This window comes from Coregonus clupeaformis, chromosome 5 (assembly GCF_020615455.1).
Source record: "Coregonus clupeaformis isolate EN_2021a chromosome 5, ASM2061545v1, whole genome shotgun sequence".
Classification (NCBI taxonomy): domain Eukaryota; kingdom Metazoa; phylum Chordata; class Actinopteri; order Salmoniformes; family Salmonidae; genus Coregonus; species Coregonus clupeaformis.
In genome coordinates this window covers 34,661,241-34,687,377 of record NC_059196.1, presented here as the reverse complement: position 1 = coordinate 34,687,377, position 26,137 = coordinate 34,661,241, and the positions used below count along the sequence as shown (strand labels likewise).

General features: G+C 45.2%; 1 protein-coding gene across 4 annotated transcripts in view; it reads right to left on the bottom strand.

Moving 5' to 3' along the window:
- LOC121566912 (protocadherin Fat 3) overlaps positions 1-26,137 on the bottom strand; it is a 329,631-nt gene that overhangs the window by 50,234 nt on the left and 253,260 nt on the right. For 2 of the 4 annotated variants that reach the window (XM_041876825.2, XM_041876827.2), the window contains exons 5-10: positions 19,761-20,075; positions 19,086-19,296; positions 15,714-15,782; positions 7,285-7,424; positions 4,248-4,523; positions 1,850-2,060 (exon numbers count right to left, since the gene is read on the bottom strand). In XM_041876825.2, coding sequence (XP_041732759.1) covers positions 1,850-2,060; positions 4,248-4,523; positions 7,285-7,424; positions 15,714-15,782; positions 19,086-19,296; positions 19,761-20,075 — 1,222 coding nt within the window. The remainder of the gene's footprint in view (positions 1-1,849; positions 2,061-4,247; positions 4,524-7,284; positions 7,425-15,713; positions 15,783-19,085; positions 19,297-19,760; positions 20,076-26,137) is intronic. The other 2 variants (XM_041876826.2, XM_041876828.2) reach the window with 1 other exon arrangement.

The window sequence follows — 26,137 nt, the reverse complement described above, 5'->3', positions numbered from 1 at the left end:
GAAACAGGTACAAAAGTATCTATATCCACAGTAAAACAAGTCCTATATCGACATGACCTGAAAGGCCGCTCAGCAAGGAAGAAGCCACTGCTCCAAAACCACCATAAAAAGCCAGACTACGGTTTGCAAATGCACATGGGGACAAAGATCGTACTTTTTGGAGAAATGTCCTCTGGTCTGATGAAACAGAAATACAGTGGGGAAAAAAAGTATTTAGTCAGCCACCAATTGTGCAAGTTCTCCCACTTAAAAAGATGAGAGAGGCCTGTACTTTTCATCATAGGTACACGTCAACTATGACAGACAAAATGAGAAAATAAATTCCAGAAAATCACATTGTAGGATTTTTAATGAATTTATTTGCAAATTATGGTGGAAAATAAGTATTTGGTCAATAACAAAAAAGTTTCTCAATACTTTGTTATATACCCTTTGTTGGCAATGACACAGGTCAAACGTTTTCTGTAAGTCTTCACAAGGTTTTCACACACTGTTGCTGGTATTTTGGCCCATTCCTCCATGCAGATCTCCTCTAGAGCAGTGATGTTTTGGGGCTGTCGCTGGGCAACACGGATTTTCAACTCCCTCCAAAGATTTTCTATGGTGTTGAGATCTGGAGACTGGCTAGGCCACTCCAGGACCTTGAAATGCTTCTTACAAAGCCACTCCTTCGTTGCCCGGGCGGTGTGTTTGGGATCATTGTCATGCTGAAAGACCAAGCCACGTTTCATCTTCAATGCCCTTGCTGATGGAAGGAGGTTTTCACTCAAAATCTCACGATACATGGCCCCATTCATTCTTTCCTTTACACGGATCAGTCGTCCTGGTCCCTTTGCAGAAAAACAGCCCCAAAGCATGATGTTTCCACCCCCCTGCTTCACAGTAGGTATGGTGTTCTTTGGATGCAACTCAGCATTCTTTGTACTCCAAACACGACGAGTTGAGTTTTTACCAAAAAGTTATATTTTGGTTTCATCTGACCATATGACATTCTCCCAATCCTCTTCTGGATCATCCAAATGCACTCTAGCAAACTTCAGACGGGCCTGGACATGTACTGGCTTAAGCAGGGGGACACAGCAGGATTTGAGTCCCTGGCGGCGTAGTGTGTTACTGATGGTAGGCTTTGTTACTTTGGTCCCAGCTCTCTGCAGGTCATTCACTAGGTCCCCCCGTGTGGTTCTGGGATTTTTGCTCACCGTTCTTGTGATCATTTTGACCCCCACGGGGTGAGATCTTGCGTGGAGCCCCAGATCGAGGGAGATTATCAGTGGTGTTGTATGTCTTCCATTTCCTAATAATTGCTCCCACAGTTGATTTCTTCAAACCAAGCTGCTTACCTATTGCAGATTCAGTCTTCCCAGCCTGGTGCAGGTCTACAATTTTGTTTCTGGTGTCCTTTGACAGCTCTTTGGTCTTGGCCATAGTGGAGTTTGGAGTGTGACTGTTTGAGGTTGTGGACAGGTGTATTTTATACTGATAACAAGTTCAAACAGGTGCCATTAATAGAGGAAACGAGGGGAGGACAGAGGAGCCTCTTAAAGAAGAAGTTACAGGTCTGTGAGAGCCAGAAATCTTGCTTGTTTGTAGGTGACCAAATACTTATTTTCCACCATAATTTGCAAATAAATTCATTAAAAATCCTACAATGTGATTTTCTGGAAAAAAAAATCTCAATTTGTCTGTCATAGTTAACGTGTACCTATGATGAAAATTACAGGCATCTCTCATCTTTTTAAGTGGGAGAACTTGCACAATTGGTGGCTGACTAAATACTTTTTTTCCCCACTGTACCATACCTCCTCGGGCCTTATTGTTTAGTTACAATTCCTTTTCTATAGTTGCTCACCTGATTCCATGGTATACAGGAGTTCTGCGTTCTCTCCCTTGTCTTTGTCCAGGGCAGTCACCTGGAGCACAGCAGAGCCCACTGCTGCAGACTCATAGACCGAACCCTCGTACAGAGCACTGGTGAACACTGGGACATGGTCATTAACATCCTCCACATCCACCAACACTCGGGCCAGGTTCCTCCTGTACGGAAACTCCTGGTCTTTTACCTGAGGGAGAAAAATTATTCTAATCATTGGTCTACTAATGCAGGTGTATAGTATTAGATCTGACACAATTACATTTCTCATTATATAACCGGCATGAGGCAAAATAAACACTTGCATATTACAAAATAACTTTCTAAACAAACAGAATCAATAGGACAAATATTCTTGGAGTTTCCATTTATAAAATGTACTGAAGCTTTAACTTCCCATGAAATGAAAAGTGAGTGTCACTGCAAACCACCATGGGTCTTTTGGGACGGAGTAATCCTGTCATTGAGAGACCAGATGAGAATTAGAGGGCTAATGAGATGGATATTTATGCCCCGATGCGAGACTCTCCACAACAAGAGAATGGGATCAGAGAAAAAGCCTGTCTCATACGAGGCACCACACAGGGTGAGTATTAATAGAACCAGCATTAGCATCAGAATTAGCGCTAGGTCTGCTGTCAGTATTATGAAACACTGGCTAGTTCAACACTCTTAACACAACCCACTGGGACTATGAGTGGTATAATAGCCCTAGACTGAATGGTATTATGGTACTGAGGAAGTGGTAGGCGGAAGATCACTGGGTCCATTGGAGATAAGAGCTGTTCTGTGTCTGTTCTGTCTGTGTCTATGCATGTTTGTCTATGTTCGCCTGAGGCTCAGGATAATAGGAGTATCATTGTGGCTCAGCCTTTCTATTAATCAAAGCAGCTACACACAATAGCCAAAACTGTTATACGTGCTCTGTTTGGGGACCGTTATCTTGGACTCTGTAGTGGTTATGTGTAGTCAATGCTCTGTTTGGGGACTGTTATCTTGGACTCTGTAGTGGTTATGTGTAGTCAATGCTCTGTTTGGGGACTGTTATCTTGGACTCTGTAGTGGTTATGTGTAGTCAATGCTCTGTTTGGGGACCGTTATCTTGGACTCTGTGGTGGTTATGTGTAGTCAATGGTCTGTTTGGGGACTGTTATCTTGGACTCTGTGGTGGTTATGTGTAGTCAATGCTCTGTTTGGGGACTGTTATCTTGGACTCTGTAGTGGTTATGTGTAGTCAATGCTCTGTTTGGGGACTGTTATCTTGGACTCTGTAGTGGTTATGTGTAGTCAATGCTCTGTTTGGGGACTGTTATCTTGGACTCTGTAGTGGTTATGTGTAGTCAATAAATATTTATATTGTTAGACCTCTTATCTATTTAGTGCAGGAAGATGTTATAATTATGAGATACTGATCATATTGTAGCCTATACATGTAGAAACATACCTGGTTCCAGCACAGCAGGCACTGCCATGGGCACACCGAATGCCAGATATTAAATATACTATCTACCTGTGGATTCCACCTAATTAAATCAGTGCGCCGCCTCAAACTGAAATATTTTCCCTCATTAAAAATGTCAAGCAGACGTTCCTACCTCGCTTATCACCACGGTATGATAAAATTCAAAATGACTACGTTTGATCGATAATTACATTTCCCGGAGATGAAGTGATTTGAGAAAACAGTACGACTACAGTGGTAAGATGAGCAGTCGTTTCCTATTTTTACTACCCACTGAACCAGAGGAAATGAAGTAAAACAGAGTGAATGAGGGTGATTCATTTCAGAACTCCAAACACACACACACAAATACAGTCTGACTCCACACACACACACACACACACACACACACACACTAACACTCTCCCAACCAACACAAAACAGTTCCAGACAGATCACTCTCACATCTCTCTTTCGCACATTCCTTTTATCTCTCTCCCCAACACACACACACACACACGGTCATGGTTCCTAAAACTGTCTCATTCCCTTGACGAGGGTGAGACGTTGGTTCATTGCTCTCAGTAATTAGTGTAATTGCTTAATGATGAGCTCAGGTAAAATGAGAACAGACATAGAAGTAGTCTCTGGCAGGAGAGCTGAGTTACATTAGAATATTAAGCTACTGGAATAAAGATAATGTTCTTGACCCACTCTACATCTCTCCTCTCCTCTCCTCTCCTCTCCTCTCCTCTCCTCTCCTCTCCTCTCCTCTCCTCCTCTGACAGCTTCAACACATCCATAACCAATGGAGGGCTTTTCATGCAGAATCTTAAGAGAATGTGAACAAATAATGCAAATGGAATACTCCCTTACAATGAAATTCAAGATAACCTAACCATATTTGATAGAACAGTAACGGTCTCAGTCTCTCACCATGACAGTGAGGATGTGCTGTGCTCTAGCCTCGTGGTCCAGTCTCTCTGTAGTATACACCGTGCCAGTGTTGGGGTCAATACGGAACAGCCGCAGGCTGGAGGGGTCGATGGCGCTGTGGAGGGAGTAGGTGAGGCGGTGGCGCTCGTCACGGTCCGACGCCAACACCTGGACCACCTCCGTCTCCGCGGGCGTGTCCTCAGAGATGGTGATGTCATAGGTGGGCTGGGAGAAGACGGGTGCGTTGTCGTTGTTGTCCAACACTGTGATGTGGACCTGGAGAGAGGGAGAGAGGGGGGCTGTGGGTAGGCTATGTCGTAGTACTACAACACACAAACGTTTTTGTCTTCAGGCCATAACATATACAGTCGGTCAGATACTATATTCAGTTCCGTGTCATACAGTACATATTTGCGAGTCTGTCACAACTATTATGTGAATAAGATGTTTTTGCAGTTCATGTATTTATATACGCCATGTACCGTATATGCCAGTCGAGACATATGTTTGCTGACGTGCTTGTTGTGTTGCATGTCATGTACTGTGTTGACGGTTGATGACTCATGGAAATCTTGTGAGTCAAGAACAGCAGATTCCCACCGCCGGTGACAAAGGCGGTTGCGTTGCGTAAGAAGGAAGGCGTATTGGGAGGCTAAATATAAGACAGTAGCAGCAGCTGTCTTCCTGCCGGTGAACAGTGGAGATTTCCCCCATTGGGCGTCACGCTGAGCCTCCATCTGTGATGTTGAAGAAGGGAAGTCAGCACAGCCTCTCATGACTGGCTCTACTGTCAGAATGTCTTACAGGTGTGTGTGTGGGCCGGGGGGATACACATGTGTTTGTAGGTGTATTGAACACCCATAGGGATTTAGTCAGCACATCTTGCATTTTTACTTTTTAGACATTTAGCAGACACACTTATCCAGAGCGACTTACAGTAGTGAGTGAATACATTTTAATACTTTCTTCGTACTGGTCCCCCGTGGGAATCAAACCCACAACCATAGCGCTGCAAGCACCATGCTCTACCAACTGATCTACACAGGACTATCTTGCAGGGGTGTGTAGGGACTGTATGTGTATGTGTGTGTGTGTGTGTGTGTGTGTGTGTGTGTGTTGGTAGGCAGTGTGTTGGAATGAATAGCAAGGGGGCTTGGACATCGTGAACAGGTACTAGCACGACATGGCCTAATGGACCAACTGAGACAGAAATAGTTACTCAGTCTGAATAGAGAGTAGAGTAGGTGAGAGAGGATGTTTTTGGCTTCCTGTGCCCTAGCTAGCTATTAGACCTCTGTACTTAATGAGGATTCTCACTGGGCACACACTGGTTGAATCAACGTTGTCATTTCAATGAAATTACGTTGAACCAATGTGAAATAGATGTTGAATTGACGTCTGTGCCCAGTGGGTTGGCTCTCTCTTTCAGGGCACACAACAGTAAAGCCAATTTGCATTTCCCTCCAGCTATCATTCTGAACGAAAAGAGGAAGAGGGAGAGAGAGAGAGAGCGAGAGAGAGAGAGAGAGAGAGAGAGAGAAAGAGAGAGAGAGAGAGAGAGAGAGAGAGAGAGAGAGAGAGAGAGAGAGAGAGAGAGAGAGAGAGAGAGAGAGAGAGAGAGAGAGAAAAATATAATGTAAGAAATGGAAAAAGGCAACCAAACCTACAGTACATGTATGTGTGAATGTGTTCATATTAATCTAAATCTCCAGCATTATCAGTATCAGCATACTATCCTTTACACCAGGGAACCAGTTTCTCTGTCACCTTGTCTCAAAACGCTTTACAGAAACAATGCCAAGCACCGTAGGAACATGACAGACAGACATGCATGGATATGACAAAAATACAAAATACATATGAATATAAATTATATGTATTAATGTGTCCCTTTCACAGGCCTAATGCCTGGGTATTGAAAAGCACTGGCCCTGAAAATGACAACGGAGCAGGTAGAGTGACATTCGCGTGGAACGGACTGTCACAGGGAAATTATAAGGTGTCTTGCAAGCACATTCCGTATGTCAGTGCAATCCATTCCTCTCTATGAAAATGCTAATCCATTCTACTGTGTGTGTGTGTCCTGTTCCACCACAGTCACCTTCTGCATTTAACACACAGTAAACACACATTGTATGTGACAGATCATCTAAAAGAGGAAAGGGAAATAAGATATACTGGTATATTTCTCTATCATCACACTGTATAACGTCCAACCCACTATACAACATGACATTCCTAACTCAAACAGAGACTGATAAAGAATCTTCACACTAGCTCAGTTTATACACTAACAATCTTTGGACCGTTCAACCACAGTCTGAACAGTGCGAAAGGAACAGAACAGGACAGGACATGGCAGAACAGGACAGGACATGGCAGAACAGGACAGGACATGGCAGAACAGGACAGGACATGGCAGAACAGGACAGGACATGGCAGAACAGGACAGGACATGGCAGAACAGGACAGGACATGGCAGAACAGGACAGGACATGGCAGAACAGGACAGGGGAGGCTACTGTCCTCTGTACAAACAGAGGAATTAGACGCGGGGAGAGAGAGACGATTACACTGCTAGTTATCACCGCTCGCCGTGTTCCGATCACTCTAATAGGTCCTTGAAACGCCAGACGCCATCATTAATGTGACAATGTGACGCCATCCATCACACCATCTAAAGACGTTTTCCAAAATGGCTGATGAAATTTGTTAAAAACATAATGTCCTTGGGAAAAATGAGGGCATGGGAGTGTAGCTTCCGTCCATGAAGGCGAGGTCTGTGTATGTGGTTTCAAAAGTAACTATTAGTAGCATGCATGTGGTTTATACTTTATGAGGGTGTGTGTGAGGGTCTGTGTAAGGGTGCATTTATGCGTGTTCAGATGTACAGGTGGTCGAAAGCTACAGAACACAATACTAACAGTGCCACGTTAACTTTAACTTACGCACTCCAAAATCAACACATACAGGTAGTAGATTTGTCTCTTTCTGAGAATAAATAAATAGGGATCTGATATATTGTGTCTCCAGCTACCTGTGTGGCTGCAGAGTTGGTCCCGTCCGTCACCTCCACAGTCATGTTGTAGAAGGAGCGCTGCTCAGCGTCCAGAGGCTTAGCGATGATGATGGTGCCCACGCACTTCTCTATGTCAAACAGGCTGTCAGTGTTACCACCTGGCCAGGAGGGGGGAATAGAGAGCAGAGGGGGGTTAGAGACAGAGGAGGAGGAGGGGCTGGTTTATTCATCTCTCGCTCTCTTTTGTCTTTCACAAACGTTCTCACTCTTCTTCTCTCTCTCTCTCTACCTCACACTAACAAACAGACTCTCTTACACATAAACGTACATTTTAATAAGGTGTATGGGTCTGTGATAGTGAAAAACAGGGAAGCATACTGAATTGTGGGTGTGACAGTGTTGTGTGGAGTATATGATCTGAACAATTCCTGTCTCTCTTCCAGGGAATACATAAATAGACACAAACACACACAAATACAACATTACACACAAAAGCGTACACACATAAACTAACAGGGAGTGGGCATGCACAATCACAATACAAGTGTGTGTGTGTGTGTGTGTGTATGTGTGTGTGCGTGTGTCTTTCAACCAATCTGTGAGTAATTACTAGGTTCAGAGAGACCCAACAAGACTGTGACAGACTGAAGTCTTTCCTCCTCTTCCTGCAAATAACAATTAAGAGACAGAGAGCCAGTAAACGAGAGAGCCCTGAAAGACTGAATTAACAGAGCCCTCAAAGGCTGAATTAACAGAGCCCTCAAAGACTGAATTAACAGATCCCCCAAAGACTGAATTAAAAAAGCCCTGAAAGACTGAATTAACAGAGCCCTCATAGACTGAATAAACAGAGTCCTTGAGGGACTGAATTAACAGAGCCCTGAAAGACTGAATTAACAGAGCCCTCAAAGACTGAATTAACAGAGTCCTCGAGGGACTGAAATAACAGAGCCCTGATAGACTGAATTAACAGAGCCCCCAAAGACTGAATTAAAAAAGCCCTGAAAGACTGAATTAACAGAGCCCTCAAAGACTGAATTAACAGTCCTCGAGGGACTGAATTAACAGAGCCCTGAAAGACTGAATTAACAGAGCCCTCAAAGACTGAATTAACAGAACCCTCAAAGACTGAATTAACAGAGCCCTCAAAGACTGAAATAACAGAGCCCTCAAAGACTGAATTAACGGAGCCCTCAAAGACTGAATTAACAGAGCCCTGAAAGACTGAATTAACAGAGCCTGTGTCAATGGAGCTTCAGGCGTGAACGGGCCCGAGTCTGAAATGAGCCCACTAAGACTGGCTGCAATTAAACCATAGCCTCATCTCTGGTACCTAATTGATTTAAATGGACATTTTGGCCTCACGCTGATCCCACTCACAGCTCAGAGTGTGTAAAGGTCATTTGGAGGTGCGATGTAAGGGTCCGGAGTGTTTGTGTGTGTGTGTCGTAGACGTGTTTAACTATTCTTGTGGGGAGCAGAAGTTCTTGTGGGGACCAGAAATTTGACCAACTGGGGACATTTTGTTAGTCCCCACAAGGTCAAATGCTATGTCTAGGGGGTTTAGGTTTAAGGTTAGAATTAGTGTTAGGGTTAAAATTACATTAAGGGTTATTGTTAGGAGCTAGGGTTAGTTTTAGGGTTAGGAGCTAGGGTTATGTTTAGGGTTAGGTTTTTGGGTTAAGGTTAGGGTTAAGGTTAGGGTTAGGGTAAGGGTAAGAGTACGGGTTAGGGTTAGGTTTAGGGGTTAGGGAAAATAGGATTTTGAATGGGACCGAATTGTGTGTCCCCACAAGGTTTGCTGTACAAGACTGTGTGTGTGAGAATGTGTCTGCTTGTCTGCATGCCTGTGTGTATACTATATGAATGAGTATGTGTGTATGAATGAGATTATGTGTGTGTGTGTGAGTGTGTGAGTGTGTGTGTGTGTGTGTGTGTGTGTGTGAGTGAGTGAGTGAGTGAGTGAGTGAGTGAGTGAGTGAGTGAGTGAGTGAGTGAGTGAGTGAGTGAGTGAGTGAGTGAGTGAGTGTGTGTGTGTGTGTGTGTGTGTGTGTGTGTGTGCGCACGCACTAGCGTATGTGGTGCAGATTCCTCCCCGGCGTCTCTGTCTAATAAAGCCATGACCTCAGCCCAGCACCAGCTAATGCTATAACGCTCCACCACTCACCATGGGTGTGTGTGTGTGTCCTATTTGTGCTTGGGTTAGAATAAACACTTCCAGTTCTCTATCATCTGTCTCTTAAATCATTATAACTCCAGAGATGCGGTTCTAACAGATTTCCTCAAAAGATGTGCAAAAGGAAGAGACTGAAAACAGCCATGATCCTTGTCTCATTCCCTTAACTTCTGCTAACAGCAATCTAGTGCTTTTACGGTTCAGTATGCTGATTAGCATCATATCCGTACCAGACGATTTTACATTCATTAGTGGAGTGCAATATACACTACATGGCCAAAAGTATGTGGACACCTGCTCGTCATACATCGCATTCCAAAATCATGGGCATTGACATGGAGTTGGTCCCCCCTTTGCTGCTATAACAGCCTCTACTCTTCTGGGAAGGCTTTCCACTAGATTTTGGAACATTTCTGCGGGGTCTTGCTTCCATTCAGCCACAAGAGCATTAGTGAGGTCGGGCACTGATGTCAGGCGATTAGGCCTGGCTCGCAGTCGGCGTTCCAATTCATCCCAAAGGTGTTCGATGGAGTTGAGGTCAGGGCTCTGTGCAGGCCAGTCAAGTTCTTCCACACCGATCTCGACAAACCATTTCTGTTTGGACCTCGCTTTGTGCACGGGGGCAATGTCATGCTGAAATAGGAATGGGCCTTCCCCAAACTGTTGCCACAAAGTTGGAAGCACAGAATCGTCTAGAATGTCATTGTATGCTGTAGCGTTAAGATTTCCCTTCACTGGAACTAAGGGGCCTAGCCTGAACCATGAAAAAACAGCCCCAGACCATTATTCCTCCTCCACCAAACTTTACAGTTGGCACTATGCATTAGGGCAGGTAGCGTTTTCCTGGCATCCGCCAAACCCAGATTTGTCCGTCGGACTGCCAGATGGTGACGCGTGATTCATCACTCCAGAGAACGCGTTTCCACTGCTCCAGAGTCCAATGGCAGCGAGCTTTACACCCCTCCAGCTGACGCTTGGCATTCCGCATGGTGATCTTAGGGTTGTGTGTGTGGCTGCTCGGCCATGGAAACCCATTTCATGAAGCTCCCGATTAACAGTTATTGTGCTGACATTGCTTCCAGAGGCAGTGTGGAACTCGGTAGTGAGGACAGACCAAGGACAGACAAGTTTTATGCGCTACGTTCTTCAGCACTCGGCGGTCCTGTTCTGTGAGCTTGTGTCGTCTACCACTTAGCGGCTGAGCTGTTGTTGCTCCTAGACGTTTTCACTTCACAATAACAGCACTTACAGTTGACCGGGGCAGCTCTAGTAGGGCAGAAATTTGACGAACGGACTTGTTGGAAAGGTGGCATCCTATGACGGTGCCAACTTTGAAAGTCACTGAGCTCTTCAGTAAGGCCATTCTACTGCCAATGTTTGTCTATGGAGATTGCATGGGTGTGGCTGAAATAGCCGAATCCACTACAGTATTAAGAAAAATAAGCCATTTAAGAGTATTAAAATCCAACCATGAAGGCTTCAGAAGGCTGTGTCTCTCTGCCTGTCTGTCTGTCTGTCTGTCTGTCTGGAGCCATCCTATATGACCCAATCAACCAAACGCTCCATTTCGGGAAAGGAGGCACTGAGGTTTGGCACGGCGGCAACCGGGCAGACGGAAAAAGAACAGTTCCCTTCCATCAAATTATAGAGGGGAAACCGAACCCTCCGCGACACGGCTGTTATTAAACGCTAAAATTGCTTCCCTCAGTCTCTCTATGCAGATTGTAAGGGAAGCCGCTCCAGTGCTTAAAAACACTCTGGCAGGCAGCACAACCGATAAAGAGGCATATTTATCTTCCTTTCAACGAAGGAGGAGGGGAGGAAGTTAGCGTTTGGCGTAAACAGATAAAACCAAGCAAATTAACAAAAGAATAGGAAAATGAGGAGAATTGCTGTTTGGAAATTAGTTCAACAACGCCTTCGTTAACTAGCTTTAATCGGTTGAGAAAATGGCTAGGATATAGTGAGTGGTTGATTGAGTGCGTGGGGAGGTTCTGGGATCGTTTGAGTAGGCTGAGTGGAGAATCTAGGATTTCTGGGATTGATTGGTATAGGCTGGACAGGGGACATAGGATCAAACTGAATTGGCATCATCATCACAGTCATGCTTTGTCTGGATTGACTTGATATATAGAACCCAGCTGTCTGGATTGACTTGATATATAGAACCCAGCTGTCTGGATTGACTTGATATATAGAACCCATCTGTCTGGATTGACTTGATATATAGAACCCAGCTGTCTGGATTGACTTGATATATTGAACCCATCTGTCTGGATTGACTTGATATATAGAACCCAGCTGTCTGGATTGACTTGATATATAGAACCCAGCTGTCTGGATTGACTTGATATATAGAACCCAGCTGTCTGGATTGACTTGATATATATAACCCAGCTGTCTGGATTGACTTGATATATAGAACCCAGCTGTCTGGATTGACTTGATATATAGAACCCATCTGTCTGGATTGACTTGATATATAGAACCCAGCTGTCTGGATTGACTTGATATATAGAACCCAGCTGTCTGGATTGACTTGATATATAGAACCCAGCTGTCTGGATTGACTTGATATATAGAACCCATCTGTCTGGATTGACTTGATATATAGAACCCAGCTGTCTGGATTGACTTGATATATAGAACCCAGCTGTCTGGATTGACTTGATATATAGAACCCAGCTGTCTGGATTGACTTGATATATAGAACCCATCTGTCTGGATTGACTTGATATATAGAACCCAGCTGTCTGGATTGACTTGATATATAGAACCCAGCTGTCTGGATTGACTTGATATATAGAACCCAGCTGTCTGGATTGACTTGATATATAGAACCCATCTGTCTGGATTGACTTGATATATAGAACCCAGCTGTCTGGATTGACTTGATATATAGAACCCAGCTGCTCAGAATGTAGCGTAGGGTTGTGGTGGCTCGTCTATAAGAGGATGACTTGATGATGTGTTTATAGGATTTGGTGGCTGGATGGTTGACATGGCATACATGGCAAACGTTGAGTGGTTAAAACGGCATCCGTTTGGACGGTGTGTGTGTTTAGGAGGTTTAATAGCAGTTAAATAATAGTCAAATGGGTGTGTTATACTTTCTGGACAGTAATGCGTTTAGCAGTGGATTAGTGTGTGTGTGTGGGTGGTGTGTGGGTGGTGTGTGTGTGTGTGTGATAAGGGAGCATAGATTTAGGCATGTGCAAAAAGTATGTGTGAGGGGAATTCGGAAGCGGTTGTACATGCTTGTGTGTACAGTGAGGGAAAAAAGTATTTGATCCCCTACTGATTTTGTACGTTTGCCCACTGACAAAGACATGATCAGTCTATAATTTTAATGGTAGGTTTATTTGAACAGTGAGAGACAGAATAACAACAAAAAAAATCCAGAAAAACGCATGTCAAAAATGTTATAAATTGATTTGCATTTTAATGAGGGAAATAAGTATTTGACCCCTCTGCAAAACATGACTTAGTACTTGGTGGCAAAACCCTTGTTGGCAATCACAGAGGTCAGACGTTTCTTGTAGTTGGCCACCAGGTTTGCACACATCTCAGGAGGGATTTTGTCCCACTCCTCTTTGCAGATCTTCTCCAAGTCATTAAGGTTTCGAGGCTGACATTTGACAACTCGAACCTTCAGCTCCCTCCACAGATTTTCTATGGGATTAAGGTCTGGAGACTGGCTAGGCCACTCCGGGACCTTAATGTGCCTCTTCTTGAGCCACTCCTTTGTTGCCTTGGCCGTGTGTTTTGGGTCATTGTCATGCTGGAATACCCATCCACGACCCATTTTCAATGCCCTGGCTGAGGGAAGGAGGTTCTCACCCAAGATTTGACGGTACATGGCCCTGTCCATCGTCCCTTTGATGCGGTGAAGTTGTCCTGTCCCCTTAGCAGAAAAACACCCCCAAAGCATAATGTTTCCACCTCCATGTTTGACGGTGGGGATGGTGTTCTTGGGGTCATAGGCAGCATTCCTCCTCCTCCAAACACGGCGAGTTGAGTTGATACCAAAGAGCTCGATTTTGGTCTCATCTGACCACAACACTTTCACCCAGTTCTCCTCTGAATCATTCAGATGTTCATTGGCAAACTTCAGACGGCCCTGTATATGTGCTTTCTTGAGCAGGGGGACCTTGCGGGCGCAGCAGGATTTCAGTCCTTCATGGCGTAGTGTGTTACCAATTGTTTTCTTGGTGACTATGGTCCCAGCGGCCTTGAGATCATTGACAAGATCCTCCCGTGTAGTTCTGGGCTGATTCCTCACCGTTCTCATGATCATTGCAACGCCACGAGGTGAGATCTTGTGTGGAGCCCCATGCCCCATGCCAGATTGACAGTTATTTTGTGATTCTTCCATTTGCGAATAATCGCACCAACTGTTGTCACCTTCTCACTAAGCTGCTTGGCGATGGTCTTGTAGCCCATTCCAGCCTTGTGTAGGTCTACAATTTTGTCCCTGACATCCTTGGAGAGCTCTTTGGTCTTGGCCATGGTGGAGAATTTGGAATCTGATTGATTGATTGCTTCTGTGGACAGGTGTCTTTTATACAGGTAACAAACTGAGATTAGGAGCACTCCCTTTAAGAGTGTGCTCCTAATCTCAGCTCGTTACCTGTATAAAAGACACCTGGGAGCCAGAAATCTTTCTGATTGAGAGGGGGTCAAATACTTATTTCCTTAATTAAAATGCAAATCAATTTATAACATTTTTTACATGCGTTTTTCTGGATTTTTTGTTGTTATTCTGTCTCTCACTGTTCAAATAAATCTACCATTAAAATTATAGACTGATCATTTCTTTGTCAGTGGGCAAACGTACAAAATCAGCAGGGGATCAAATACTTTTTTCCCTCACTGTATGTATTTGGTATCTGAATGTGTTTGGAGTGTGTGTGTGTGTGTGTGTGTGTGTGTGTGTGTGTGTGTGTGTGTGTGTTAGTGTTCTGGTGAATAATGGGCTGGGCTGTGAGGGTCTGTCCCCGTAAATGAATCACAGTGTTTAGCCCCTCTACTCTCACCTGGCCCCTGAGTCCCCCCCCCTCCCTCTCTCTACCTTTCACTCCCTCTCTATTTTTCATCCAAGACTATCCTCTGCCCTCCATTTAATCTTTCCTTTAATCGCTGAAGCTCCTCGTCCTCTCTTTCTCCTCCGCTCCTTCCATCTTTAATAAGTCTCTCCTCTTTCTCCTCTACTTTCCACCTATTTTCCCTCTAGCCCTCTCTTTCTTTCCCTCTCATTTTCTCCTGTCCTCTTTCTCTTTCCCTCTCTCTATCTTTATCCCCCTCCTTCTCGCTCTCCAACCCTACCCCTCTCCTCTCTCTCCCTACATCCTCTCCCTGTTGGTTCCTCTGGTTGGAGAGGTGCCTGTGGCAGAGCAACAGACATTTACAGTGAGGGACTCTCTCTAACCAGGGGCAAAGTGACAATGAGCTCACCCCTGACCCTAAACTCCCACACCTCCCACTAACCAGCCATCCCCTTAATTGGGTTGTCAGTGGGAGGTGTGTGTAATAATGTAGTGTGTGTGTGTCTGAACGTGTGTGTGTGTGAGTGCAACATAGTGTGTGTATTTTTTTGTGTGGGTAAGCGTTTGTGTCTGTGCGTGTGTGCCTGCATGTTTCTGCATGTGTGTGCCTGTGTGTGTGTTTCCGCCTCTGTGAGTGTGTAGTGTGTGTCGCTCACAGCTCAGGGGTGGTGGGTGTGATGTTTCCCCAAATACTGATGCTTTAGCAGGCCATTAGACAAAGCTGTCGCCAGGGTCACTCAGGGGTCGTTGCCATGGCAGCAGATATGGGCTTCGCTATAAAGGGAGACCACAGGGTCTGATAGCCAATTTAGTACAGCGAGGAATTTCTCCAAAACAAATCACTTATGTTAACCTTGGAAGAAAGGGTTACAATGTACATTATACATGTGGGAAGCACACACAGACACACCAACACACTCTCTAATGAGCTTCTGTGTGGGATGTACATTATAAATAATTTGTAAAAACACACAAACACACCCATGCACACACACACACAAAACAAAAACCCACACACATCCACTCTGTCGAGCTTCTGTGCAGGGAAAACACCTTTCACCTGCCCCGCCCCCTTTGTCTACAACCAACCAATCAGAAGAAGGCGTGAGCAGCACTGGGCACACAGTGAATGATGGGAAAAGCACAGGTGAATGATGGGTAAAATAAAAGAGGAAGAAAAGGAAAATTGAAGCAGAAAAAAGCAGTTCGGAGTCAAACTGAGATACCTTCTGTGGAACAGTTCTTGCCACAAGCGGTCTGCAGTATATAGAACATCTCCCGGAAAGGCCTGGGACCTTCCAGACACGAAGCATTGAGAGAGGAGAGAAGAGGGAGGGAGAGAAGAGGAGAGAAAGGGTGAGACAGGGAGAAAGGAAAGAAGAGAGACAGGGGGAGAGGAAGGGGAGAAGGGGAATTGGAGAGGAGGTGAGACAGAAAGTGGGAGGAGAGGGAAAGCGAGAGGGTGAGGAATGGTAATGGTAAGAGGGGAGGGAGAGGAAGAGGAAAGAGAAGGTGAGGAAAGTAAGGGAGGAAAGGAAGGGAGGAAAGGAAGGACAGGGAGATATATAGGGCAAATAGAGGAGGAATTACGAGGAGGGAGAGAGAAGGAGAGAGAGAGATGTGATCCTAGAGGAGAAAATGAGTGAGGCATTGAGCAGAGAAGAGAGGAAAAGAGGAGGAGAGGAGAGGGGCATAAAGGAGAGTAGAGTATTAGGCCAGAGAGAGCAGCCATAGAGAGAGAGAGCCTAGAGCTGGAAGCATAAGCCAGAAAGTATCTCCCACTGGAACACACACTGACCGCCACTGCTCAGTGACAACAAAAGAGAGATGGATCATGGAGCATTCTTGGAAACACGGTCCTGGCCATGTAGTCAATCCACTTGTCTCTGGGCTGAATGCTCTCAACATAAACTCACCTACCCATAGTGCAGTTTGGCTAGAGAACTATCAGCTTTAAAAATATTATATTACATTATATAAAAAATAGTTATATACAGTGCCTTGCAAAAGTATTCATCCCCCTTGGCGTTTTTCCTATTTTGTTGCATTACAACCTGTAATTTAAATTGATTTTTATTTGGATTTCATGTAATGGACACACACAAAATAGTCCAAATTGGTCAAGTGAAATGAAAAAAAATGGTTTCAAAAAATTAGAAAACATAAATATTAGAAAAGTGGTGCGTGCATATGTATTCACCCCCTTTGCTATGAAGCCCCTAAATAAGATCTGGTGCAACCAATTACCTTCAGAAGTCACATAATTAGTTAAATAAAGTCCACCTGTGTGCAATCTAAGTGTCACATGATCTGTAACATGATCTCAGTATATATACACCTGTTCTGAAAGGCCCCAGAGTCTGCAACACCACTAAGCAAGGGGCACCACCAAGCAAGCGGCACCATGAAGACCAAGGAGCTCTCCAAACAGGTCAGGGACAAAGTTGTGGAGAATTACAGATCAGGGTTGGATTATAAAAAAATATCAGAAACTTTGAACATCCCACGGAGCACCATTAAATCCATTATAAAAAAATGGAAAGAATATGGCACCACAACAAACCTGCCAAGAGATGGCCGCCCACCAAAACTCATGGACCAGGCAAGGAGGGCATTAATCAGAGGCAACAAAGAGACCAAAGATAACCCTGAAGGAGCTGCAAAGCTCCACAGCGGAGATCGGAGTATCTGTCCATAGGACCACTTTAAGCCGTACACTCCACAGAGCTGGGCTTTATGGAAGAGTGGCCAGAAAAAAGCCATTGCTTAAAGAAAAAAAGAAGCAAACACGTTTGGTGTTCACCAAAAGCCATTTGGGAGACTCCCCAAACATATGGAAGAAGGTACTCTGGTCAGATGAGACTAAAATTGAGCTTTTTGGCCATCAAGGAAAACGCTATGTCTGGCGCAAACCCAACACCTCTCATCACCCCGAGAACACCATCCCCACAGTAAAGCATGGTGGTGGCAGCATCATGCTGTGGGGATGTTTTTCATCATTAGGGACTGGGAAACTGGTCAGAATTGAAGGAATGATGGATGGCGCTAAATACAGGGAAATTCTTGAGGGAAACCTGTTTCAGTCTTCCAGAGATTTGAGACTGGGACGGAGGTTCACCTTCCAGCAGGACAATGACCCTAAGCATACTGCTAAAGCAACACTTGAGTGGTTTAAGGGGAAACATTTAAATGTCTTGGAATGGCCTAGTCAAAGCCCAGACCTCCATCCAATTGAGAATCTGTGGTATGACTTAAAGATTGCTGTACACCAGCGGAACCCATCCAACTTGATGGAGCTGGAGCAGTTTTGCCTTGAAGAATGGGCAAAATTCCCAGTGGCTAGATGTGCCAAGCTTATAGAGACATACCACAAGAGACTTTCAACGGTAATTGCTGCAAAAGGTGGCTCTACAATTTATTGACTTTGGGGGGAGTGAATAGTTATGCACGCTCAAGTTTTCTGTTTTTTTGTCTTATTTCTTGTTTGTTTCACAAGAAAAAATATTTTGCATCTTCAAAGTGGTAGGCATGTTGTGTAAATCAAATGATACAAACCCCCCCAAAATCCATTTTAATTCCAGGTTGTAAGGCAACAAAATAGGAAAAATGCCAATGGGGGTGAATACTTTTGCAAGCCACTGTAGATGGACCACAATCAATTCATAGAAAGTTAAACTGTATAATCATATTAATTCTAACAAAACTTAAATTCTAATAAAACTAAATGGATTTTGCAACTGATTAAATTAATTAAAATAATTAAAGCAAGATTAAAACTGACTGGCTTTGACAATAATTAATTCACAAAACGATATGGATTTGACAAATGTCGCTGCATGTTGGCAGAAAAATGCAGATACGTAAACTGGATATTACATAATCTTTTTGAGCCTTTTATGTGGATAAAATTGGACTTCAAAAGATCAAAAGGTTTAAAATTGAGAAAATACTTGTAAGTGTGGCATGTCCCTGGCATTTAACAACTCTTAAAGGGACATTCCACTGATCTTACACAAAATTCTTTACCATGAGAATAAGACAGTAAATTGTGTCTGAAATCAGCATGTCAAAGACATATTTCTTAGCAGCTGTAGTTGGTATAATGAGCTCAATCATTATGGTAAAAAAACAGCATAAATATTTAAGCACTTTAAAGGGGTACTTCATTTCAAAATGTAAGTTTGTCAATGTTGTCAATCTTCCAAAGAGAGTGAATTAACCCCTTTAAGCGCATGGCATTTCTCTCCATTAGAGTTCCCAGAATATCTAGCAGGGACTTTGAGACATCTCAATTGCTTCTCCACTGACATACAGACCTTTACAGCCGGTGGTGTGTGCTAAAATCGGCATGGTGACCGTGGGATGGCAGAGGAGAGAGAGAGAGACACACTGGCAACAGACCATGCAGTGAGGTCACAGTACCTGAGCTGGGCCTCACGCACAAACACACACATCAAACCAAACCAAAACGTCAGCCCAAACACCATGCACCAATAATGGTACATACCCTACCTGACTGACAGTCACCTCAGCCAATCAGATACATCCCTCCCCCAAACAAACCGCCCATCAGCCCCCGCCTCTGGGTGGAGCCATACCTGTGATGTCAAACCAGAGGGGGTTGGAGCTCTGTTGCATGGAGACCACACCCACTATCTCGGCCACCTTGTCACTCTCCATGATGGTGAAGTTGTAGTACTGCTCGTCGAACAGCAGGGGGGCCACTGAGGCCGAGGGCTTACGGATCCACTCGATGTGCAGGCGGGCCGTCGACGACTTCTGGGGGCGGCCATTATCTGTGGCTTTGATCTGGGGATGGGGAGGACAGAAGGGAAGGAGGAGGGAAAGAGGAAAAGGGTTGGAGAAAGAGAGCGTTAGAGAGAGAAAGAGAGAACAAGGATCAGAGAAATGGAGGGGAGGTGATGGAGAGAGAGAAACATGTAATTTTCATATGAATTATCATTTGTCACAGAAAGGATGAGAGTGGCAAGAAATATCTAGAAGAATGGCAAGAGGATTATAGAGAGAGTGATATACTGTACTGTTGAAGAAAACATCATGAAATATGACTGAGGAAATACACTGAGAGTTCTTAGTTCATATAGCCTACTTCACAAAAAGACGCGTTAATATTGAAATGAGGAACATTTTAGCTTTTTTGTATTTGTCTAAGTGAAAGAGAAGAGAGAGACGGGGGTAGAACAAGACAAAGATAATGGCAGTTGGTTAGAAAGAGACACACAGATTCAAAGTAAAGTTCAAAGGTCACATACAGTGAGGATGTCGTAGCTCCCGGCGGTGAACTGCTTCCGTGACGACACCACCGCCGTCTTGGGGTCGATGAAGAACTTGCCGTCCTCGTTGCCGTCGATGATGCTGTAGGAGAGGTCAGCGTTAACCCCTTCATCCCTGTCGTAGGCAAAGGCCCTGTAGATAGGCTCTCCTCTCTTCCTCCTGTCCCTCTCTGGTAGCTTGATCTGGTACACCTTCTCTGGGAACGTGGGCTTGTTGTCATTCTCATCCAGCACGTGGACGATCACCCACACCGTGGAGTGTTTGGGGCTGGGACCGCCGTCTGACACCGTGACCTGGGTATCCACACACACGCAACCGCAGACAGACAGACAGACACACAACCATGCAGGCACGCACAGATATACAGGCAGGCAGACAGACACACACACACACACACAGAGACAGGGACAAACATAGGCACACACACACACACACACACACACAGACATACATATGCAGTCACAGGCGAACAGACAAAAAAAACACGTATGCACACACACACACACACAAGCATGTATACACGTGTAAACACACACACAACAGAGAAGAAGAAAAAAAAGACATTTAAGATTCACATCAGTCTCTTTCCCCTGTCTAAACTAAGAACACATTTGTCTGACAACTGGAACACATTGTCATATTTCCAAAGTGGAGATCGCTTTGCCTTTTATCTTCTTTCCTGTGTTCTGACAGCTAATTCATCTGTCTCTGCTCCTGCTTCCACCATGACGGAGAGCCTCTTGTAGATTAATGCAAAAGGGGGAGGGGCCAGAGGATGAGTTAGCCAATGAGAGATGAAATCAACCCTGTCCCGTCCATAAAATACATTTATATTCATTTTCGGGGGGAGATAAAGGATGTCGCTAGCTGCCATCAATTCAACACAAAGCTACAATTAATTTCCCAAAGCGCTTATTGTTGGCTTCCTTTAAAAAGTCCATCTGTCATTTTAGAAATGACACAGCGAGGAGGTGCCGTCGATATACGGAGAGAAATGTTAATGAGAGAGAGAGAGAGAGAGAGAGAGAGAGAGATAGAGATGGTGGAGGGGTAGTAGTGGGAGAAGGAGAGCGGGAGATAGGGAGAGGGGGAGGGAGATAGGGAGAGGGGGGAAGGAGGGAGGTAGGAAGAGAGGGAGAGAGTGAGAGAGGGGTGGTGGAGGGGTAGTAGTAGGAGAGAGGGGGAGGGAGATAGGGAGAGGGGGAGGGAGATAGGGAGAGGGGGAAGGAGGGCGGTAGGGAGAGAGAGGGAGTGAGAGAGGGGGTGGTGGAGGGGTAGTAGTGGGAGACGGGGGAAGGAGGGCGGTAGGGAGAGAGAGAGGGAGGGAGTGAGAGAGGGGTGGTGGAGGGGTAGTAGTGGGAGAGGGGGAAGGAGGGCGGTAGGGAGAGAGAGAGGGAGGGAGTGAGAGAGGGGAGGTGGAGGGGTAGTAGTGGGAGAGGGGGAAGGAGGGCGTTAGGGAGAGAGAGAGGGAGGGAGTGAGAGAGGGGAGGTGGAGGGGTAGTAGTGGGAGGGAGGGAGATATGGAGAGGGGGAAGGAGGTAGGGAGAGAGGGAGGGAGGTAGGGAGAGAGGGAGGTTGCTGAGAAAGACAACAGGGGTGTGTGAAAGGAACCTAAATGACAGCATAAGGGAAGAAGAGAGGAGGAAGGAGAAATGAATGACTTTGGGAACATCCCTCCAAGCCTGTGGCAATTGACCCCCTCAGTGAGTGAATGTAATCTGCTCTGTACAGCACAGTGAGAGAGAGGTAGAGCCATAGAGGGAATAGGGTGAACAAGCAAGTGGCGGCCAACACCTCACAAGACAACAATGTTCACTAAAGGTCGACATTAGAGAGAGAGAGAGAGAGAGAGAGAGAGAGAGAGAGAGAGAGAGAGAGAGAGAGAGAGAGAGAGAGAGAGAGAGAGAGAGAGAGAGAGAGAGAGAGAGAGAGAGAGAGAGAGAGAGAGAGAGAGAGAGAGGAGAGAGAGAGAGAGAGAGAGAGAGAGAGAGAGAGAGAGAGAGAGAGAGAGAGAGAGAGAGAGAGAGAGAGAGAGAGAGACTGATTATACACATGCATTATTACAGGAGACCCTACATCAGTGTATTATACATATGTTAACATGAAACAGGCCATTTAAGTGGTTGGGATAAGACTGAGACTTTCCCTACTGGAAACACACTACCCTACTGGAGAAGCGATTGAGAGCAGCGTTGCATAAGGACTCTGATTGGGCACATTAGTAGGTTTGAGTAGAGAGTAGCACGGGTGGGTGGGGAATAGAGAATGCCAGCTGTTGGAAACACCAAAGGCAGACGATGCTTGTCTGTGTGCCACTGAGTACAGTTACATGCACACAATAATGCGATTATTGTGGATCATCAGATTCATATATTAGTTTGATTAAAACATTTACATGCTTTGCAAGAAGAACGATTTACCTAATAATCCTGTTTACATCTGAAATCAGGCTACCTGATGGCACTCTGATAATTGCAGATAATCGCCAATCAAAATAAACATTCTACCACAGTGACCATGTTATTTTTGGTAAGCATATTTGATTCTGAGTTCGGACATATAATGTTTGCATGTGAAAACGACTTCTAAGACACATGCATTCAGTTGTCCAGAACTCACATTTACATTTTAGTCATTTAGCAGACACTCTTATCCAGAGCGACTTACAGTAGTGAGTGCATACATTTTCATTCATACTGGTCCCCCGTGGGAATCGAACCCACAACCCTGGCGTTGCAAGTGCCATGCTCTACCAACTGAGCCACACGGGATTTCACACGCACTAGAGGGAGGCTCGCTGGGCTGGTGCTAGCACATGTGCAGATCAAATACACAGCTGGAACGCCCATTAAGGTGTTTACATGTCCTAATAATTCGAAAGATTGCTTAGAAAACCAGGTGTTTTAAATCGCTGTATTTTGACCTTACGCCGATTAAGATAAGCAGAGTAAGGTGTTAACATGACTATTGCATAATCTGCCTACTGCTGTAATCAGTTTAATATCGAATTCTTACTGTCCATGTAAACATACTCACTGACAGTACTGACAGAAAGGCCTCATCTAGAACCACAAAGCAACAACAACACAACATGTTTTGGACAAAACAGCGAGAGTTGGAATCTAGCGTGGAAAAGTGCTTTTCTCACTGAAGCTCAAGTTATAGTGCACCTTTTCTGAGTGATGGTTTGACAGGCTCCACTCCTTTGTTTTCTCACTCTCTTGCTTTTCACTCTCTCTCTGACAGGAATGAAAGTTGGTGAAAAGTCACCCTGAGACATGGAAAACCAGAGAAACTTTCACAGACAAGTGTGGGGATGTTGTTACAAACAAACACAGACTCAGAATACGAAAGAAAGTTACACACATATTACCCTACTGGAAACTCACTACCCTACTGGAAACACACTACCCTACTGGAAACACACTACCCTACTGGAAACACACTACCCTACTGAAACACTACCCTACTGACACACTACCCTACTGAAACACTACCCTACTGACACACTACCCTACTGGAAACACACTACCCTACTGACACACTACCCTACTGGAAACACACTACCCTACTGGAAACTCACCACCCTACTGGAAACACACTACCCTACTGGAAACACACTACCCTACTGGAAACACACTACCCTACTGGAAACACACTACCCTACTGACTCACTACCCTACTGGAAACTCACTACCCTACTGGAAATACACTACCCTACTGGAAACACACTACCCTACTGACACACTACCCTGCTGACTCACATACCCTACTGGAAACACACTATCCTACTGGAAACACACTACCCTACTGGAAACACACTACCCTACTGACACACTACCCTACTGGAAACACACTACCCTACTGACACACTACCCTACTGGAAACACACTACCCTACTGACACACTACCCTGCTGGAAACTCACTACCCTACTGACACACTACCCTACTGGAAACACACTATCCTACTGGAAACACACTACCCTACTGGAAACACACTACCCTACTGGAAACACACTACCCTACTGACACACTACCCTGGAAACACACTACCCTACTGGAAACACACTACCCTACTGGAAACACACTACCCTACTGGAAACTTACACCCTACTGGAAACACACTACCCTACTGACACACTACCCTACTGGAAACTCACTACCCTACTGACACACTACCCTACTGGAAACACACTATCCTACTGGAAACACACTACCCTACTGGAAACACACTACCCTACTGGAAACACAGTACCCTACTGGAAACACACTACCCTACTGACACACTACCCTACTGACACACTACCCTACTGGAAACACACGACCCTACTAGAAACACACTACCCTACTGGAAACACACTACCCTACTGGAAACACACTACCCTACTGACACACTACCCTACTGGAAACACACTACCCTACTGGAAACACACTATCCTACTGGAAACACATACCCTACTGGAAACACACTATCCTACTGGAAACACACTACCCTACTGGAAACACACTACCCTACTGACACACTACCCTACTGTAAACTCACTACCCTACTGACACACTACCCTACTGACTCACATACCCTACTGGAAACACACTATCCTACTGGAAACACACTACCCTACTGGAAACTCACTACCCTACTGGAAACACACTACCCTACTGGAAACACACTACCCTACTGACACACTACCCTACTGGAAACACACTACCCTACTGGAAACACACTACCCTACTGGAAACACACTACCCTACTGACACACTACCCTACTGGAAACACACTACCCTACTGACACACTACCCTACTGGAAACACACTACCCTACTGGAAACACACTACCCTACTGGAAACACACTACCCTACTGACACACTACCCTACTGGAAACACACTACCCTACTGACACACTACCCTGCTGGAAACTCACTACCCTACTGACACACTACCCTACTGGAAACACACTACCCTACTGGAAACACACTACCCTACTGACACACTACCCTACTGTAAACTCACTACCCTACTGACACACTACCCTACTGACTCACATACCCTACTGGAAACACACTATCCTACTGGAAACACACTACCCTACTGGAAACTCACTACCCTACTGGAAACACACTACCCTACTGGAAACACACTACCCTACTGACACACTACCCTACTGGAAACACACTACCCTACTGGAAACACACTACCCTACTGGAAACACACTACCCTACTGACACACTACCCTACTGGAAACACACTACCCTACTGACACACTACCCTACTGGAAACACACTACCCTACTGGAAACACACTACCCTACTGGAAACACACTACCCTACTGACACACTACCCTACTGGAAACACACTACCCTACTGACACACTACCCTGCTGGAAACTCACTACCCTACTGACACACTACCCTACTGGAAACACACTACCCTACTGGAAACACACTACCCTACTGACACACTACCCTACTGGAAACACACTACCCTACTGGAAACACACTACCCTACTGGAAACACACTACCCTGCTGGAAACTCACTACCCTACTGACACACTACCCTACTGGAAACACACTACCCTACTGGAAACACACTACCCTACTGACACACTACCCTACTGGAAACACACTACCCTACTGGAAACACACTACCCTACTGGAAACACACTACCCTACTGGAAACACACTACCCTACTGGAAACTCACTACCCTACTGACACACTACCCTACTGAAAACACACTATCCTACTGGAAACACACTACCCTACTGGAAACACACTACCCTACTGGAAACACACTACCCTACTGACACACTACCCTACTGGAAACACACTACCCTACTGACACACTACCCTACTGGAAACACACTATCCTACTGGAAAAACACTACCCTACTGGAAACACGGTACCCTACTGACACACTACCCTACTGGAAACACACTACCCTACTGACACACTACCCTACTGGAAACACACTATCCTACTGGAAACACACTACCCTACTGGAAACACACTACCCTACTGGAAACACACTACCCTACTGACACACTACCCTGGAAACACACTACCCTACTGGAAACACACTACCCTACTGGAAACACACTACCCTACTGACACACTACCCTACTAGAAACTCACTACCCTACTGACACACTACCCTACTGGAAACACACTATCCTACTGGAAACACACTACCCTACTGGAAACACACTACCCTACTGGAAACACACTACCCTACTGACACACTACCCTGGAAACACACTACCCTACTGACACACTACCCTACTGGAAACACACTACCCTACTGGAAACACAGTACCCTACTGGAAACACACTACCCTACTGGAAACACACTACCC